Below are 21,314 nucleotides of genomic sequence, written 5' to 3' on the forward strand. Positions count from 1 at the left end.
ACGTTTCCTGTTGGGAGGGACTGGTGCTGGGTAGAGCTGGGTGTTGCTCTGGTGGGCAGAGCTCAGCAAAACTTTAATCCACTTGTCTGCTGATGGGTGGGGCTGGGTTCCCTCGTGTTGCTTGTTTTGCCTGAGGTTACCCAACACTGGAGCCTACCCAGCTCTTTGGTGGGGCTAATGGCGGACCCTGGGAGGGCTCACGCCAAGGAGTACTTCCCAGAACTTCTGCTGCCAGTGTCCTTGTCCCCACGGTGAGCCACAGCCACCCCCCACTTCTGCAGGAGACCCTCCAACACTAGCAGGTAGGTCTGGTCCAGTCTCTCATGGGGTCACTGCTCCTTCCCCTAGGTCCCAGTGTGCACACTACTTTGTATGTGCCCTCCAAGAGTGGAGTCTCTGTTTCTCCCAGTCCTGTCGAAGTCCTGCAATCTATTCCCAGTAGGCTTCAAAGTCTGATTCTCTAGGAATTCCTCCTCCCGTTGCCAGACCCCCAGGTTGGGAGGCCTGACATGGGGCTCAGAACCTTCACTCCAGTGTGTGGACTTCTGTAGTATAAGTGCTCTCCAGTCTGTGAGTCACCCACCCAGCAGTTATGGGATTTGATTTTATTGTGATTGCGCCCCTCCTGTCATCTCATGTGGCTTCTCCTTTGCCTTTGGATGTGGGGTGTCTCTTTGGTGAGTTCCAGTGTCTTCCTGTTGATTATTGTTCAGCAGTTACTTGTGATTCCAGTGCTCTCGCAAGAGGGAGTGACTAATTCATTGGTTTTTTAAGTCACAGTTTTTCACATTTCTGATAATAGAATATATTTATAATTGAAAGTGTCATGTATTTAATTCTTCAATATACTGTGGAGCTTTCATTGATGTTTAACCATTTTGTTTATTTTGAATCATGAAATCAAGGTCACCCTTAGAAAAAAATTTTTTGAAATAATTGTTTGAAACTTTTCAGTTCCTTAGTTTATTATTTTGTACAGCAAGAATTTCATTGATAATTTTTTATATGTCAAGTATTAGTCTAGGTATTGAGTATGCCCAGAAGAATAGGACATAATTTCTTGCCTTCCAGGGAGTTTATAATTTAGTGCCCTGACCTTCAAAGGAGGCTACTTCTGTAACAGTTCATTGGGATTTGGAAAGAAAATTGGAGAACTCCTGTTTATTCTTAATCTATTATTCAATTTTTGTCTGTTTTATAACATACAGTTGTGCATGTATGCAATTTATTAAAAATTAATATGTATATATTATACACAATTGTTCGAATATGTGTTTAGATTGGATACAAAATCAAAAGAAACTTGCAGGGACTTCCCTGGCAGTCCAGTGGTTAGGACTCCACGCTTCCACTTCAGGGGGCATGGGTTTGATCCCTGGTTGGCGAACTGAGATCCCACATGCTGTACGGTCAAAAGAAACAAAAGAAAAAGAAATTTGCAGACCAGTGGTGTTATGAATGGGGATATAAATATAAAGAAATATTATAATGGTATCATAAGTATAATGTCAAAGATATATGGGAGATATAGAAATATATGAGAGGTACCAGAGAGGTGAGAATATTCCAGCTTACCCTGGGCATACTTGAGTTATTTGAAGTGTGGAGTTGTAGACAGAGAAAGTGATACAGATTAATTTTGAAGGAGTGAGCCTTAGAAGTCAGGAGCATTAGATGGTTTTTAGTGTACTTGATGTATAGTGAGATGTGAGACATAGCAGGAAATGAGAATGGATTTGTGGGTAGGAGACCAGATTACCTGAATAAGACATTTTAGCTTAGTTCTTTGTTCTGTATATAATAGGACACTACTGAAGGGTTTTAGTTACGGTAATGATATGATCTTATTTTTATTGCTTTGAAGGATAACTCCACTGGCATCGTGGATAGTGTTTTGAAGTGAGAAAGAACTCAAAACAGGGAGGCCAGTTAGTCAATAGTTATTGAGCGCTTCCTGTAGTCTATTCTCAACGATTCAACACCTATCTATCAGGAGCTTCCTTTATGATAGGCAACACAGATTTGAAGGTGAACTTGATTTCAATCTATTCTAGTTGTTTTGGTGAATTTTAAAGTGAAGAGTATCTAGGAGGGAATTTAGACTACTTACAAGTTTTTAAACAATTTTTAGGCTTTTAATTTTATTTCTTAAAAAGAGGGCTTGCTTGTTTCATTTTAATTTTATCAGGGTCTCAATTCATCTAATAAATAAGCCTGACATTTTAGGTTTTTCAACCTTGTTGATGACATAGGTGACATGGAAAAGTTTGCACATGGACTGTGTGGTTATTTACTAACTAGCATTTCTTCAGTAAATACCCTTTACAAACAGTCGTATGCCTTTATGTAAAGGGAATATATTCTACCTTATACCTAGCTCTTGCTCACTTGTCTTGCTCCATATTCTTTGCTGAGTATCAAAATTGTCATCCTTCTAAAGTTGAGAAAAAGTCATCCTTGAAGTGTATTTAATGTTCACAGATTAAGCAAGTGTTGCCACTCCTTTGTAAACAGTAGGTTGGGTAAAATGTTAGGTTGAGTGATAGAGATTAGAGAAGTGAAAGAAGGCAGAAAAGATGGGAAAAATGTGTGGAAGTGTGTCCAATTGCAGAATAAAGAAAAGGGTACTTGATATACCATTGAGGTGATGCTGCTAATCCGGACCACTACTGTCACCCAGGTGATATGTTATAGCTGTATTTGTATATACCATTAGGAGTGGACAAGCCCCTACCCTCAGCTCATACAAAAGTGTACATGTGCTTTTTATTTCATGGTTCAAACCATATATATATATATATATATATATATATATATATATATATCATAATATATATACTGTATATATACATGGGGGGAAGAAGAAAACTTTTGTTTTTGAATATATCATATAAACCTTTTCTGTATTAGTTTTCAGAGTTGAGAATGTATTTGTTTAATAAATATCTTCTACTTCTTGAAGGCTGTAAAGTGTTAGCACTTTAAACAACAAAAAACATTATAGGTGACTTTTTTGCCTATTTTGGTGTGTTGTTTGCTTGTACTTTCCTGACTGTGGATTTTAGTTTTTACACAGGCTTTACTAATTCATGTAAACAATAAAAATGATTAGTGAGTATATTAATACTTTAATTCAGATGTGAAAACTTTGGATCAGTTTATATTTGAGAAGATTTATACCATTTTCCCATACTCTTTTATACATTTATAATTAAAATAAGTAACTGTATGTGTGTGCATTTGCATGTTTAGGTATGCTTCTGTCATTAGTCAAATTAATCATCAGGGCTGGCACTTGTGGTTGTTCAGGCTATACACTGGGCAACTCCAAAGGATGCTGTTTATATAGACTGCTATGTATAGTGTATCAGCCTGATAATTATGCTGATAAAATAGTTTTTAGTGTTGAAATTTAAATAATTGTCTTGTTTAATTCAGGCACAGCCGGTTGGAGATTGTGATTTTAATATTCGTCTGCAGTGTATAGAACGAGAAATAATAAATCCTCGACATGAAAAAATGAAGACGGGGCTCATTGACAAAACACAGGAACCATTTAGAGTCAGAAATAAGCCATTTTTTGACATCCATGCTTCAAGAAAGGTAAAGTTTTCTAATTAATACTTGTAGTGTAACAAAACTCATCTTGGAAAAGGAATATGAATGACATTTTGAGACCCACTTGTCTTGATTTTTCCAGAAATTACTTGAATTGAATATAGCACTATATTGACAAACATATATAATTCCCAAGTCTGCTCTTTAGCAAGATCCTTTTTTTTTTTTAAATTGAAGTATAGTTGATTTACAATGTTGTGTTAGTTTCTGGTGTACAGCAAAGTAGTTCATATATATATACATATATATATATATTTTTTTTCTTTTTCAGATTCTTTTCCATTATAGCTTATTACATGGTATTGAATATAGTGCCCTGTGCTATACTGTAGGTCCTTGTTGTTTACCTATTTTATTTTAGTAAGATTCTCAGTGACAGAAAGTTAGGTTACTTCCTTGTTTTCTTTTTTAAAAAATATTTATTTATTTGACTGTGCCGGGTCTTAGTTGCGGAATGCGGGATCTTTGTTGCCGCGTGCAGGGTCTTTGTTGTGGTGTTCGGGATCTTTACTTGTGGCATGTGGGCTCTTAGTTGGGGCATGTGGAATCTAGTTCCCTGACCAGGGATTGAACCCGGGCCCCCTGTATTGGGAGCACGGAGTCTGAACCCCTGGACCACCAGGCAAGTCCCCCTTGTTTCTTATAATAGTTTGTGATTCATGGCTATTGGTTCATATTATGTTTTTTAAAAAGCTGTAAACAGGATAGAATTATATAGAGTGAAAATCACCTGTTAAGCCTTCTGAAGGTCAACAGTGTTTACTACGTAGTCTTATTTTAAAATTAATTACATATATATACATACATGTGGAAGGTTTTCTTTTGTTATTTATTTTTGTTGTTTTGACACTGAAAACCCGAGACTTATTTCACTTAACAATACAACTTGGAAGTATTTCCATGACATGCAAAGAGATTTATAACTGCCGCATAGTATTTGACAGTAAAGATGTACCATGGAGTTATTATGTTTTGGAGGAGGGGTGGTTATGATAGAATAATATAGGAAATAATGGCAATGTAAGCAATTAAATGTTTTAAACTTTTTTCTAACATAATCTCACATGTTAGATGTAAGTTTTTGTTGTATTTTAACTGCTTCTACTCAAGTCCACTCAATTTGGTATTAGCCCTTGGATGTAATATTAGCAATAATCTCAGCACTGTTGAATGCCTATCTTTTCTTCTCAACAAATACAAAGTTATCATTCTACTTTCACTTATTGTGCATAATGCCTGCTTGGCATGGGACTGTTGGTTGACTTCTGGTGCCATGGCCTTCCCACAGTTCACTGCTTTTGTGTCTGTTTTGGCAGCAGGAATATTATAGGGTTGCCTAAAAGAGCCATACACTTCTGTGCCCTGCCCAGTCAGTAGGGTAGGGATAACGTTAACACTTAACATGGGCCACACCTTTCTAAATTTTTAATTCATTGTAAAAGTTGGTCAGAAGCCAAATTGTTTCAGTTTGCATTCGTTTTTTTTTAAATGTATTTTGACAGCTTGTGCTGCCATAATTCAAAGTTCAGCATTTCAGAAAATGTGTCTCAGTGTAGTTTTATTAGTCAGAATCAGTGCTGCTTAGAAATGCTTAGAAAATAGTTCTTTAGGGATCTGAAGTATATAGTTACGTTGACCAACTTTTCATGTAGTTTTTCACTAGAAAAAACGATGCTCTAATTTTTCTCCTTTCTACTTAGCTTATATAACAACGCTTTGAAATCATCACAGGAAATTCTTTTTTTTCAAGCAGTTCTGTTATTTGGAATTTTACATATAAGTCTCCTCTTCCCTCCTTTTCAGTTTTTACTGTTAATTTTTTGTCCTCAATTTCTCTTACCAAAGTGTAGAGTTGCAGAATACAGAGGGAAAGCACATTTTGCAGCAGAGTTGGTCTAAAGGGTAAGACTGTAGTAACACCAAGTTATAGAATGGCAGCTACGATTGACAGGTTATTGCTCTAGAGTTGCTTATTATTTTTATGTTTGCTACTGGGAATTGTAAAATAGTGGTGTTACGAATGATGCAGCATTTGTCAGGGAAGTACCTATCATTTTTATGAGAAAGCCTAGTTTTTATGTGGTTTTTAACACATAAAATGTGTTAAAAATGCATACTTTTGGGTAGAAAACAGTAGAATTTCATTTCTGTCTATAAAAACTTGAAGATAACTTTGATTTTAGGAGTTTATTAGCATAGCTCTATAAACAACCTCTCCATTTTGTTGAATTTGATCCGTCAAACTAGTGAAGGGATAATGAGTTGTTTAACTTTTAACTTAATATACATAAATGGGTGTTAGAATACAGCATCCTAAATAGTAATAAGAAGTAGCAGTTTCTTAAATTACAATTTATTTGCATTTCCAGTTTGAAGGCCAATTAAAAAAGAATTATTTGAATAGATTAAATGTGGTTAACAAAATTTTAAAAGTCAGACAGACAGCAGATATTTATCATCATCTCAGAAGAGTAACCACTGCTATTAGCATTTATTGTATCCATCAGAATTTCTTTATCCATGTGCAAGCAATACATTTATTTATATTCTTACCACCCTTACCCAAGAGGTGATTCTTAACGCCCTTTTCTGTACTTGCTTTTATTTACTTAATTTATTTTGTGTCCCCTTGCCCCAGTTTTGGTACATGGAGATCTCCTTCAGTCTTTTTTTTAATAGATGCACAGATTTCCATCTTATCAGTGTACCATAATTTACTTAATTAATCCATAGTCATTTGGGTTGTTTTTAGCCTGTTGATAGGTTTTTGTTTGTTTGTTTTGCATATGGATATCCAATTGTTTCTGCACCAAGTATTGAAGAGATGGTCCTTTTTTCATTGAATTTCTTTTGCATCTTTATAAAAAATAAGTTGTTATGTATGTGTGGGACTATTGCTAGATGCTCTGTTCTATGCCCTTGATGTTTTTTATCTGTCTTTGTGGTAGTACTGTCTTGACTACCTTTGTTTATAGTAAAGATTGAAATCAGACAGACTTGATCTTCCAACGTTGTACTTCTTTTTTGAAGTTGTTTATTCTAGGCCTTTGTGTTTTCATTGAATTCTCTTGTTCCATCTGATGCTTGTTTATAATTATTTTTCAGTTGATTCTCTTGGATTTTCTGAGTATCCAGTCATATTAGGTGTAAATTGACACAGCTTTACTCTTTTTTCCTTCCTTCCTTCCTTCCTTCCTTCCTTCCTTCCTTCCTTCCTTCCTTCCTTCCTTCCTTCCTCCCTCCCTCCCTCCCTCCCTCCCTCCTTCCCTCCCTCCCTCCCTCCCTCGCTCCCTCCCTCCCTTCCGTCCTTTTCTTTCAACATCTTTATTGGAGTATAATTGTTTTACATTGGTGTGTTAGTTTCTGCTATATATAGCAAAGTGAATCAGCTATAAATACACATATATCCCCATATCCCCTCCCTCTTGCGTCTCCCTCCCACCCTCCCTATCCCACCCTTCTAGGTGGACACAAGGCACTGGGCTGATCTCCCTGTGCTATGTGGCTGCTTCCCACTAGGTATCTGTTTTACATTTGGTGGTGTATATATATCCATGCCACTCTCTTACTTTGTCCCAGCTTACCCTTCCCCCTCCCCATATCCTCAAGTCCATTCTCTAGTAGGTCTGCGTCTTTATTCCTGTCTTGCCCTTAGGTTCTTCATGACATTTTTTTTTTTTTTTAGATTCCATATACATGTGTTAGCATGTGGTATTTGTTTGTCTCTTTCTGACTTACTTCACTCTGTATGACAACTCTAGGTCCATCCACCTCACTACAAATAACTCAATTTCATTTCTTTTTATGGCTGAGTAATATTCCATTGTTTATATGTGCCACATCTTCTTTATCCATTCATCTGTCGATGGACACTGAGGTTGCTTCCATGTCCTGGCTATTGTAAATAGAGCTGCAATGAACATTGTGGAACATGGCTCTTTTTGAATTATGGTTTTCTCAGGGTATATGCCCAGTAGTGGGTTTGCTGGATCGTATGGTAGTTCTATTTTTAGTTTTTTAAGGAACCTCCATACTGTTCTCCATAGTGGCTGTATCAATTTACATTCCCACTAACAGTGCAAGGGGTTCCCTTTTCTCCACACCCTCTCCAGCATTTATTGCTTGTAGATTTTTTAATGATGGCCATTCTGACTGGTGTGAGGTGATACCTCATTGTAGTTTTGATTTGCATTTCTCTAATGATTAGTGATGTTGAGCTAATGTGTTTCATGTGTTTGTTGGCAATCTGTATATCTTCTTTGAAGAAATGTCTGTTTAGATCTTCTGCCCATTTTCGGATTGGGTTGTTTGTTTTTTTGATATTGAGCTGCGTGAGCTACCTATATATTTTGGAGATTAATCCTTTGTCAGTTGCTTCATTTGCAAATATTTTCTCCCATTCTGAGGGTTGTCTTTCCGTCTTGTTTATGGTTTCCTTTGCCGTGCAAAAACTTTTAAGTTTCATTAGTTCCCATTTGTTTACTTTTGTTTTTATCTCCATTTCTCTAGGAGGTGGGTCAAAAAGGATCTTGCTGGGATGTATGTCATAGAGTGTTCTGCCTGTGTTGTCCTTTAAGAGTTTTATAGTGTCTGACCTTACATTTAGGCCTTTAATCCATTTTGTGTTTATTTTTGTGTTTGGTGTTATGGAATGTTCTAATTTCATTCTTTTACATGTAGCTGTCCAGTTTTCCCAGCACCACTTATTGAAGAGGCTGTCTTTTCTCCATTGTATATTCCTTCCTCCTTTATCAAAGATAAGGTGACCATATGTGTGTGGGTTCATCTCTGGGCTTTCTATCCTGTTCCATTGATCTATATTTCTGTTTTTGTGCCAGTATCGTACTGTCTTGATTACTGTAGATTTGTAGTATAGTCTGAAGTCAGGGAACCTGATTCCTCCAGGTCCGTTTTTCTTTCTCAAGATTGCTTTGGCTGTTTGGAGTCTTTTGTGTTTCCATACAAATTGTGAAATTTTTTGTTCTAGTTCTGTGAAAAATGCCATTGGTAGTTTGATAGGGATTGCATGGAATCTGTAGATTGCTTTGGGTCATATAGTCATTTTCACAATGTTGATTCTTGCAATCCAAAAACATGGTATATCTCTCCATCTGTTTGTATCCTCTTTAATTTCTTTCATCAGTGACTTATAGTTTTCTGCATACAGGTCTTTCATTTCCTTAGGTAGGTTTATTCCTAGGTATTTTATACTTTTTGTTGCAGTGGTAAGTGGGAGTGTTTCCTTAACTTCTCTTTCAGATTTTTCATCATTATTGTATAGGAATGCAAGAGATTTCTGTGCATTCATTTTGTATCCTGTTACTTTACCAAATTCATCGATTAGCTCTAGTAGTTTTCTGGTGGCACCTTTAGGATTATCTATGTATAATATCATGTCAGCTGCAAATAGTGACAGTTTTACTTCTTCTTTTCCAATTTGTATTCCTTTTGTTTCTTTTTCTTCTCTGATTGCCGTGGCTAGGACTTGCAAAACTATGTTGAATGATAGTGGTGAGAGTGGACATCGTTGTCTTGTTCCTGATCTTACAGGACATGCTTTCAGTTTTTCACCATTGGGAATGATGTTTGCTGTGGGTTTGTCATATGTGGCCTTTATTATGTTGAGGTAGATGCCCTCTATGCCCGCTTTCTGGAGAGTTTTTATCATAAGTGGGTGTTGAATTTTGTCAAAAGCTTTTGCTGCATCTATTGAGATGCTCATGTGGTTTTTCTCCTTCAATTTGTTAATATGGTTTATCACATTGATTGATTTGTGTATGTTGAAGAATCCTTGCATTCCTGGGATAAACCCCACTTGATCATGGTATATGATCCTTTTAATGTGTTGTTGGATTCTCTTTGGTAGTATTTTGTTGAGGAGTTGTCCATCTATATTTATCAGTGATAGTAGTCTGTAATTTTCTTTTTTTTGTAGTATCTTTGTCTGGCTTTGGTGTCAGGGTGATGGTGGCCTTGTAGAATGAGTTTGGGAGTGTTCCTTCCTCTACAATGTTTTGGAAGAGTTTGAGAAGGATGGGTGTTAGCTCTTCTGTAAATGTTTGATAGAATTCACCTGTGAAGCCATCTGGTCCTGGACTTTTGTTTGTTGGAAGATTTTTAATCACAGTCTCAATTTCAGTGCTTGTGATTGGTCTGTTTATATTTTCTGTTTCTTCCTGGTTCAGTCTTGGGAGGTTGTGCTTTTCTAAGAATTTGTACATTTCTTCCAGGTTGTGCATTTTATTGGCATAGAGTTGCTTGTAGTAATCTCTCATGATCCTTTGTATTTCTGCAGTGTCAGCTGTTACTTCTCCTTTTTCATTTCTAATTCTATTGATCTGAGTCTTCACCTTTTTTTTCTTGATGAGTCTTACTAATGGCTTATCAATTTTGTTTATCTTCTCAAAGAAGCAGCTTTTAGTTTTATTGATCTTTGCTATCGTTTCATTCATTTCGTTTTCATTTATTTCTGATCTGATCTTTATGATTTCTTCTGCTAACTTTGTGGTCTTTTGTTCTTCTTTCTTTAATTGCTTTAGGTGTAAGATTAGGTTGTTTATTTGAAATGTTTCTTGTTTTTTGAGGTAGGATTGTATTGCTATAAACTTCCATCTTAGAACTGCTTTTGCTGTATCCCATAGGTTTTGCGTCATTGTGTTTTCATTGTCATTTGTTTCTAGGTATTTTTTTATTTCTTCTTTGATTTCTTCAGTGATCTCTTGGTTATTTAGTAGTGTATTGTTTAGCCTCCATGTGTTTGTAGTTTTTACAGATTTTTTCCTGTAATTGATATCTAGTTTCATAGCGTTGTGGTTGGAAATGATACTTGATATGATTTCAGTTTTTAAAAATTTACCAATGCTTGATTTGTGACCCAAGATATGATCTATCCTGGAGAATGTTCCATGAGCACTTGAGAAGAAAGTGTATTCTGTTGTTTTTGGATGGAATGTCCTGATAATATCAATTAAGTCCATCTTGTTTAATGCATCATTTAAAGCTTGTTTTTCCTTATTTATTTTCATTTTGGCTGATCTGTCCATTGGTGAAAGCGAGGTGTTAAAGTCCCCTACTATGATTGTGTTACTGTGTATTTCTTCTCTTATGGCTGTTAGCATTTGCCTTAAGTACTGAGGTGTTCCTATGTTGGGTGCATAAATATTTACAGTTGTTATATCTTCTTCTTGGATTGATCCCTTGATCATTTTGTAGTGTCCTTCTTTGTCTCTTGTAATCGTCTTTATTTTAAAGTCTATTATGTCTGATATGAGAATTGCTACTCCAGCTTTCTTTTGATTTCCATTTGCGTGGAATATCTTTTTCCATTCCCTCACTTTCAGTCTGTATGTGTCCCTAGGTCTGAAGTGGGTGTCTTGTAGACAGCATATATATGGGTCTTGTTTATGTATCCATTCAGCCAGTCTATGTCTTTTGGTTGGAGCATTTAATCCATTTACATTTAAGGCAGTTATTGATATGTGTGTTCCTATTACCAGTTTCTTAGCTGGTTTGTTATTGTAGGTCTTTTCCTCATCTTATGTTTCCTGCCTAGAGAAGTTCCTTTAGCATTTGTTGTAAAGCTAGTTTGGTGGTGTGGAATTCTCTTAACTTTTTCTTATCTGTAAAGGTTTTAATTTCTCCGTCGAATCTGAATGAGATCCTTGCCGGGTAGAGTGATCTTGGTTGTAGGTTTTTCTTTCTTATCACTTAAAATTTGTCCTGCCGCTCCCTTCTGGCTTGCAGAGTTTCTGCTGAAAGATCAGCTGTTAACCTTATGGGGATTCCCTTGTATGTTACTTGTTGTTTTTCCCTTTCTGCTTTTAATATTTTTTCTTTTTTTGATAGTTTGATTAATATGTGTCTTGGCATGTTTCTCCTTGGATTTATCCTGTCTGGCACTCTGTGTGCTTCCTGGACTTGATTGACTATTTCCTTTCTCATATTAGGGAAATTTTCAAGTATAATCTCTTCAAATATTTTCTCAGTCCCTTTCTTTTTCTCCTCTTCTTCTGGGACCCCTATAATTCATATGTTGGTGCGTTTAATGTTTTACCAGAGGTCTCTGAGACTGTCCTCAATGTGTTTTACTCTTTTTTCTTTATTCTGCTCTGCACTAGTTATTTCCACTATTTTATCTTCCAAGTCACATATCCATTCTTATGCTTCAGTTATTCTGCTATTGTTACCTTGTAGAGAAATTTTAATTTCATTTATTGTGTTGGTCATCACTGTTTGTTTCTTCTAGGTCCTTATTAAACGTTTCTTATATTTTCTCCATTCTATTTCCAAGATTTTAGATCATCTTTACTGTCATTACTCTGAATTCTTTTTCACGTAGACTGCCTATTTCCTCTTCATTTGTTTGGTCTGGTGGGTTTTTACCTTGCTCCTTCATCTGCTGTGTATTTCTCTGTCTTCTCATTTTGCTTAACTTACTGTGTTTGGGGTCTCCTTTTCTCAGGCTGCAGGTTTGTAGTTCCCTTTGGTTTTGGTGTCTGCCCCCAGTGGGTAAGGTTGGTTCAGTGGGTTGTGTAGGCGGAGGGGACTGGTGCCTGTGTTCTGGTGGGTGAGGCTGGATCTTGTCTTTCTGGTGGGCAGGTCCACGTCTGGTGGTGTGTTTTGGGGTGTCTGTGAACTTATTATGATTTTAGGCAACCTTTCTGCTAATGGGTGGGGTTGTGTTCCTGTCTTGTCAGTTGTTCTGCATAGAGTGTCCAGCACTGTAGCTTGCTGGTCATTGAGTGGAGGTGGGTCTTAGCGTTGAGGTGGAGATCTCTGGGAGAGCTTTCGCTGTTTGATATTACATGGGGCTGGGAGGTCTCTGGTGGATCAATGTCCTGAACATGGCTCTCCCACAGCAGAGGCTCAGGCCTGACACCCAGCTGAAGCACCAAGACTCTGTCAGCCACCCAGCTCAGAAGAAAAGGGAGGAAAAAAAAAAAAGAATGAAAAATGAAATAAAATAGTTATTAAAATAAAAAATATTATTAAAAATAAACAAATAAAAAAGTAAAAAAAAGCAAGAAAGAGAGCAACGAAACCAAAAAACATCCACCAATGGTAACAAGTGCTAAAAGCTATACTTTAAAAAAAAAAAAAAAAGGACAGACAGAAAACCCTAGGACACATGGTAAAAGCAAAGCTATACAGACAAAATCACACAAAGAAGCATACACATACACACTCACAAAAGGAGAAAAAGGAAAAAATATATATATATTAAAAAAAAAAGGAAGAGAGAAACCAAATCAATAAACAAATCTACCATTGATAATAAGCTGTAAATACTAAACTAAGATAAACATAAAACCAGAAACAAATTAGATGCAGAAACTAAACCCGAAGTCTACAGTTGATCCCAAAGTCCATTGCCTCAATTTTGGGATGATTGTCTATTCAGGTATTCCACAGATGCAGGTATTCCACAGATGCAGGGTACCTCAGTTTCATTGTGGAGATTTAATCTGCTGCTCCTGAGGCTGCATGGAGAGATTTCCCTTTCTCTTTGTTCGCATGGCTCCTGGGGTTCAGCTTCAGCTTTGGCCCCGCCTCTGCATGTAGGTCACCTGAGGACGTCTGTTCCCCACCCATACAGGACCAGCTTAAAGCAGCGGCTGCTTCAGGGGCTCTCGCTTACTCAGGCCGGTGTGGGGTGGGGGGAGGGAGGGGCATGGAATGCAGGGCGAGCCTGTGGCAGCAGAGGCCAGTGTGATGTACCAACAGCCTGAGGCACGCCATGTGTTCTCCTGGGGAAGTTGTCTCTGGATCTCGGGACCCTGGCAATGGTGGGCTGCACAGGTTCCTGGGAGGGGAGGTGTGGATAGTAACCTGTGCTCGCACACAGGCTTCTTGGTGGCTGCAGCAGCAGCCTTAGTGTTTCATGCCCGTTGCCGGTGTCCACACTGATAGCCGTGGCTCGCACCCACCTCTGGAGCTCATTTAGGTGGTGCTCTGAATCCCCTCTCCTCACACCCCCCAAAACAATGGTCTCTTGCCTCTTAGGTAGGTCCAGACTTTTTCTCAGACTCCCTCTCGGCTAGCTGGGGCTCACTAGTCCCCTTCAGGCTGTGTTCACGCTGCCAACCCCAGTCCTCTCCCTGGGATCCCACCTCTGAATCCTGAGCCTCAGCTCCCAGCCCCTACCTGTCCCAGCGGGTGAGCAGACAAGCCTCTCGGGCTGGTGAGTGCTGGTCTGCACTGATCCTCTGTGTGGGAATCTTTCTGATTTGCCCTCCTCACCCCCTGTTGCTGCTCTCTCCTCTGTGGCTCCGAAGATTTCCCCCCTGCCCACCCCCCGTCTCTGCCAGTGAAGGAGCTTCCTAGTGTGTGGAAACTTTTCCTCCACAGCTCCCTCCCCGAGGTGCAGGTCCCGTCCCCATTCTTTGTCTCTGTTTTTTCTGTTTTCTTTCGCCCTACCCAGGTACGTGGGTATTTTCTTGCCTTTTGGGAGGTCTGAGGTCTTCTGCCAGCGTTCAGTAGGTGTTCTGTAGGAGTTTTTTCACATGTAGCTGTATTTCTGATGTATTTGTGGGGAGGAAGGTGATCTCTACGTCTTACTCTTCTGCCATCTTGAAGCTATCGCTTTAGTTCTTTTATACATTAACTTTTTTCGTGTCTAATTCAGTACACACAAGTACAATTTTAAATTGTAGTAATAGTTATAGGGATCCTTGTCTTGTTCTTGATTTGTGTGGGAATGCTTCTAGTGTTTCTTTAAAGTATTGTATGCTGTCTTTGAGTCTGAAATCTATTTTATCAGATTGAGCAAGTGAATGTTTGGTTCTATTTTACTGAGTCATTTTACTTTTAATCAAGAAAGGTATTCAGTGTTGTCCAATTGCTTTTTATCTACTATAGATAGAATACTGGTTTTTTTTTTTTTCTGCTTAGATTTGTTTATTTTATGTATTAAATGGAAATATATCCTAACACTGAAGCTTTCTTTTGTTCCTGGGATAAGCCCTACTTAATCTTAATATATTATTATTAATTGATTTTTTGAAAAAACTTTATTTTTGGAGCAGTTTTAGGTTCACAACAACATTGAAAGGAAGGTACAGAGACTTCTCATCTGCCTCTAGCCACCACACATGCATAGCCGTCTTGTTTGGTAAAGTCCACATTTTTTCTTTAATGTGACTAAGCCTGAACTGGGATTATTTCCCATTTGAAAAGTTCTGTTTCTGCTAAGTTATTTCTACTAAGTTGTCTTTCTTCATTTCCTGCTTGTCTGCCTCTCTCCACTTCTCCACACCTTTCTCTTAGGGGTAGTTAGTTATGTCCCCTGCAGGGTTGTATGTAGTTAGGATATAGTGGAATACTGTGCAAGGAGTCAATCTTGAATGGTTTTAGGAAATTATGCTTGATTAAAAAAAAATAAGCAAGACTCCATCCTCCTCTTTGATCTCACACACTCAAATTAAAAGAAAAAAAAAAAGGAAAAGGAAAGGAAAAAGAAAAGACCTAATAATCTCTTAAAAGTTTCTAGCAATGAATTTATTGCTTTTCTCTGCTTGGAGTCGTTTTACTTTCTTGTGTCCAGTTTGACTGCTTTATTAAAATTCTGTGGAAAATATTTTTACAATGATTTATTTATTACTGTTTTGAAAGTAAAATATTTGCTATGTAGGATGAAAGAGTAATGAATGTGAAGATCTCCTCTCTAATAACTGTTGAGAGGATTAAGCAGAGAATTACGAAAGCTTTTTTTTTTTTTTACTACATTTAATTTCAAGGGCATGTACTCATCTAGTTTAATAAGGATTTTATAAATATTCATCTGTTATTTTCTTGCATACTTTGCTAGATAGGAAGTTTAGGTTTTATGTATGTATGTATTTCATCTGGCATTCAGATTTACTTTCTAGGTATTGCCTTTTCTTTCTTTTCTTAGTTTATCCTTAAATATAAATTTATAGTTGTATGTCTAACACTAGTAGTTCATAAAGAAAATCTAGCCATAAAGTGTGTTATTTATATATATAAATGTTATATGACTTTATCAGTGTTTTATTGTTTGTATCACAGTAAAAAAAAAAGTAGCTTTGAGAGTATGTTAGTATAACTGTGGTTGAAGAGAAGAAAAAAACCGTGCCTAAATGTGCAGAACTGTTCTTCACACATAGAGGTTCTCAATGATTATGCCTAATTTTTTTATGTAATTACAGATATAATGGTGAAACTATTTTGGTTTAAAGGCAGACACAAGATGAAATGAGGCTAACTTTATATATTCTCATATTTCTGGTGTTTATTTTTGTATTATCTAGTCTGTTAATATGTCATTCATCATTGAAATTGAATATGGCCTGATGGATCGTTTCAATCTCATTCATTTACCATTTCAGAGGAGAATTTAAGAAAATCACCGTAATGCATAATAAAGAGAATTCTTAATTTCTTTGGTATAGTGAGCCTCAAGATTTATTGTCCCAGGAAACTTCTTTTGGGGTAGTAAATCTTGTTCACTGAAGCATGCAGAAATCATTATATCTGGTGCCAAATATATTTTAAACATTTCTATGGACTCATAATTGTTATATGGGGAAATTTCTATATGTTTGCTCAGTATAAGAGCTTAAAAATTTTTTTACAATTAACATCCAGGAGATAGGTATTGGTAGATTCAGAAGAAAAAATAATTATTGGCCTCTAAAGTGATTACGAGGCAGTTCCTTTTCTAAAAAAATCTGATAAATTATTCTAACCAACTGTGGTTGTGAATTTACTACAGGTTAACAAAGGCACAGGGTTGACTTATCATACAAGTGTCTTCAATTTCAGCTGAACACTTTTTTTTTAAAGTGTATAACTCTTATCAATGTGAGCCAGTATTTTGGTATTAATGTCTGACCTAGTAGTTTTATTAGAATTTTAAAATGAAAGATTGAAGTTAAATAATAGCCTTTGCCCTTTCTAGTTGCATAGAAAATTAAGTGAGCCTTCTATTGATCATTGTTGAAATGATGGAGGGTACTTAGTTCCAGCACAAGTAACTTTTATAGTAGTACATCTTTTTTTTCTAAAGAAAAAAAATTCACTGCCCTCATCACATTGCTTGAAGAGTAGATAATTAACACTTTCAGACTTTCTTGAAACCTGCAATTTGTGTTTCAGTTCTCCCTCAAGAACTGAAAAGATGATTATAAATTAGAATGGACTTGGAGACATGGTTGTGAAAATGTAATCTTTTGAGTGGATTAGGAAAACCAGGGACATACATTTTTTAGTTAGATTGTGTTTCTTGGTTATAGAACACACATCTAGTCATTTTTATACCCCAAATAGAGCCAGTCTTACCAAAAGTAAAATATAAAAAAAATGTGTCATTGTTGAAGGATTGCAATAAAATTTTAAAATAATTACAAAATTTCTAGGAAAATGGACTTGGGGCTCCTTATTTTATGTGCTTTACTACTTATGGCAGTAGTAAATATATTTGAATATATATTGTATAATGTTTAGTCATAGAAATTTAGTCTGTGATGATGACCTCACAGGGTGCAAGTGAAGCACTAAAGAACTTGATTGGATTGTAGGGTCACAGATTAATCCTAATATGTGGCCTAATCCTGTCAATCTAATTAATTGGGTGTGGTTTTACAAATACTTTCAGAAGTCACTTTAGAGAAGCCTTAAACTCCTCAGTTCCAGCATTCTTGCTAATAAGGCTTAAGATTCTGAAGACAAATACATGAGAACAAATTGTAAATCATAGGTGTGATTCTGGTGCATGGATAATCTTCCTTGACTTGTGACAGGGTTACGGCATCATAGCAGCTTAGCTTAGCCAACGTTAAATGTGCTCAGAACATTTACATTAGCTTGCAATTGGACAGAATCATACAACACAAAGCCTATTTTTAAATAAAGTGTTGAATAGCTTATGTAATTTATTGAGTACTGTTTCAAAAGTGAAAAACAGAATGGTTGTATAGGTACATAAGAGTTCTACGTGTATAAGTTGTTTACCCTCATGATGACTTGGCTGACTGAGAGCTGTGGCTAGCTGCCACTGCCAGCATCACCAGAGAGTATTGTACTGTATTTTGCTAACCTGGGAAAAGGGGAAAAGCTCAGAATTCAAAGTACAGTTTCTAGTGAATGTGTATCGCTTTCAGACCATCATAAAGTTGAAAAGTAAGTAGAACCATCATAAGTTGGGGACTGGCTGTATCTTGTTCTGCAGCATTAAGTAATGAAGTTTCATAAGGTTATCAGAGGACTCTCTTGTTCACCCAGAACCATGTTTTCTGTACCTTGTTTTACCAAATAAGATGCTATTAATTATAAGACCATTCCCTTATTTTATGTACCACTGGATTTGAGAGACCTCTGCTGATTAAAATATGCTATATCATCAATTGTAAGATATGTCTTGTTTTCAGAGATGTGAAAAAATATGGGCTGTGAAAAAGGCGAGTATATCTTTCCTGATAGAGAGAGGGACTCCATATTTTTTCCATGCTAGCTCATAAAATTGGTTCAAATAAACCAGGTGTTTGAATAGATTAGGCTGAGATCAGAGCATCTATTTGTTTTTTACTTTGTTTTCCACCAGTGTGTGCCATCAGTCTTGCTTACTTTGTTGAACATGTGTGGAGGTTAGTGGGATATTTAAATGAAGTTTATATGAACACATGGAATGTGGCTATCATAAGTATGATGTGCAGAAGAAACATTTAAGAACAATGGTCATAATCAGAGCAATGTTGTGTAGCCAGCGTTTTCTGGGAAGCAATAGTGTACGCTTACTATAGAAGACCAGTGTAGAATATGGTTGACCCTTGAATTTCACAGGGGTTAGGGGCCCTGACTCTCTGTGGAGTCAAAAATTCCAGTATAACTTTATAGTTGGTCCTCTGTTCTACATCCTTGGATTCAACCACCCACGGGTCGTATAGTACTGTAGTACATATTTATTGAAAAATATCCACATATAAGTGGACCTGCAGGATGGCGGCACACATGAAGAAGAAGACCATGACCCAAGTGCTAAAGTCCTTGTTGTGAGTTTGATAGATGGCATTGAAAAATTAGGGTTAAAGTTAGAGTAGCTGGTGGATATGACCAGAGGATTAGGACTCTTTATACAAAAGCAGAAAGTAAAGTCTTGGAAATAGCTGTAAATTGCTATGAGAGTCTACCATTGGGATGAGGATTATGTGGAGGCATGTGTATATTAGTTGCATGAGCTCTTTAAGCACCCCTTTTAGAAGTTGCTCTTTTCATTCTTTCTTCTTGGGGCTCTTTAATCCGTGAGCCCCACCTGGCCTTCTCTGTTACTGTATCTGTTAGTGTACTAGACTCTTCCTACTTCAAACCTTCCCCTTAACATCCTTTTCTTTTCTGTAGTCTATTTGAAATGCTAAGAAGTCATTTTAGAAAAAAAAGATGATTTATATCAGTTGTCCCCAACCTTTTTGGCACTGTCTGGAAGACAGTTTTTCCACAGACACGGGGTGGGGAGGTGGAGGGGGTGGGGGATGGCTCAGGCAGTAATGTGGACGACGGGGAGCGATGGGGAGCGGCAGATGAAGCTTCTAGCTTGCCCACTGCTCACCTCTGCTGTGCGGCCTGGTCCCCAGGGGTGGAGACCCCTAATTCGTATTACCCCCTTTTTCTTCTAAAAGTTTACAAAAGTATACTTTTGGGGGATACTTAAGGTAAGGAAGAACAGTACTCTAAATATTAAATATTTGCTCTAGTTTACAGGTGTTATAATAACAGCTGTATATTTCTGAATTAAAATCTTACGGTAATTTGCCATGTTTGTTGAATTATAAACCAAAAGAAAATACGTTGAAGACATTAAAGGAATAGTATCATTATCTTTTTTGAACTCTTTAGTGTGGATGTAATTTTACCCATCCACAAACAAATTTAACTGAAGTCTACTTCTATATACTGTGAACCTGAAAAGGAAAGAAAATGTCTGGTCACATAAATGGTTTTGGAGATCTAAGTAGTATTCTCTTTAAAAAAGAATGATTAAACTTTGCAAAATTGTATTTATTACTGGTTTTAGGAGAGACCAACTTAATTTCATTAAAGTTATTCTCAGTATGTATTTACCAAAATTAAGCAATAAATATAGTGCTTTTCTGAGTTCTAAGGCCTTCTAGTAAATTATCAAACCTGTGGGAGTCCCTGGGGGATTAAGTTTTTTGCATTAAAATGGCAAACAGTTTTAAACTGTGTTACCATACACATAATGAATTGGTAGCTAATTTCATAGCCTTATTTTATCAATAAATGTGCATTAATCTTTAGGATGAGTGGATTTGGTTCCACACGGATGAAATAGAGTTAAGTTATGCTTCTGGTTAACCTGACACTTTGAGCTTATTTGCTTAATCTATTGACTTTTTAAATGATAGTATATTTGACTATGTTTTTAGGTGCTTAAAATACAGTAACAGGGCTTCCCTGGTGGTGCAGTGGTTGAGGGTCCGCCTGCCGATGCAGGGGTCGCGGGTTCGTGACCCGGTCTGGGAGGATCCCACGTGCCGCAGAGCGGCTGGGCCCGTGAGCCATGGCCGCTGGGCCTGTGCGTCCGGAGCCTGTGCTCCGTGGCACAGCAGTGAGAGGCCCGCGTACTGCAAAAAAAATAAAATAAAATAAAACAAAAATACAGGAACAATTAGGTGTGATACTTAACCTCACAGAGATTACATTTGAATAGAGGAAGTTAAACTGTTAAATGTCGAATCAGCTTACTTCTGTACAGACAGAATGTTTTAAAACTGTAGGCTGCGGGAGCACAGTCAACCTTGTATGACTTTGACCTATAAGTGTGTTGTATGCACTTGGAAAAAGAAAGTATTTTCTCCTATTGTTGGGTACAGTGTTCTATAAAATGTCAAATAGGTCACGTTGTTTCATTGTTGTTACAGTCCTCCATATTCTTTCTGGTTTTCTGTCTGCGTGTTGTAAGTATTTTTAAGACATCTTTACTGTTGCTCTTTGATTCCTCATTCTCTTCCTCCTGACCCCTGCCACCCCAACATCTCCCCTTTTGCCTTTTTGTATTTCAGTTGGAAAAAGTGCTACACTCTTTTCTTCTTCAAGTTCAGTGATTCTTTCCTTTGTTCTATCCAGTCAGTGGATAATCCCATTGATTGTCATTCCCATTGATTAGCATTCTTTTTCTTTGATATTATGTTTTTATTTCTTGCATTTCCACTTGTCTTATTTTTTATTATTTTCAACTTTTTGGTGAAATTCCACATTTGCTTATGCATGTTTTCCACCTTTTCCTTTAAAATGTTAAAGTTATTTTAAAATCTTTGTTTGATATTTCCAAAATATGGGCCATCCCTATGTTTTTTTCTATTGACTGCCTTATCTATTGAATGTAGGTCATTTTCTTCTTGCTTTGTATGTGTGTGTGGTAATTTTTGATTGGATGCTGGGCATTTTTTCCTGTATGAACAATGTATACTGAGGTAGATGTCTTTGTGCTTAGTAATGGGTGAACCTCTCCTTTAAGTTTAATAAGCTTCATTTGCTGGAGGCGGGGTTAGTGGTTGAATAATCTGTATTTAACATGGGTTTGTATTGCTATATAGTTATCTTCTGTGCTCCGAAGACTTCAGATTCCTTAAGCAGATAACTTCTGTTACTTGAGCTTATTGAGAGAACTGGAGTATAAAATGGGTTTTCTCCAGTGTTCCTGCTTCACTTGTAGCTTTCAG

At 37.0% G+C, this 21,314-nt stretch overlaps 1 protein-coding gene across 1 annotated transcript in view; it reads left to right on the forward strand.

Moving 5' to 3' along the window:
- The window catches only part of RNGTT (RNA guanylyltransferase and 5'-phosphatase), a 220,623-nt gene that overhangs the window by 81,457 nt on the left and 117,852 nt on the right, over window positions 1-21,314 (forward strand). The window contains 1 exon segment of the mRNA XM_032651577.1: window positions 3,439-3,603. Within this exon segment, the coding sequence (XP_032507468.1) occupies window positions 3,439-3,603 (165 nt within the window).

Source organism: Phocoena sinus, chromosome 12 (genome assembly GCF_008692025.1).
Source record: "Phocoena sinus isolate mPhoSin1 chromosome 12, mPhoSin1.pri, whole genome shotgun sequence".
NCBI lineage: Eukaryota > Metazoa > Chordata > Mammalia > Artiodactyla > Phocoenidae > Phocoena > Phocoena sinus.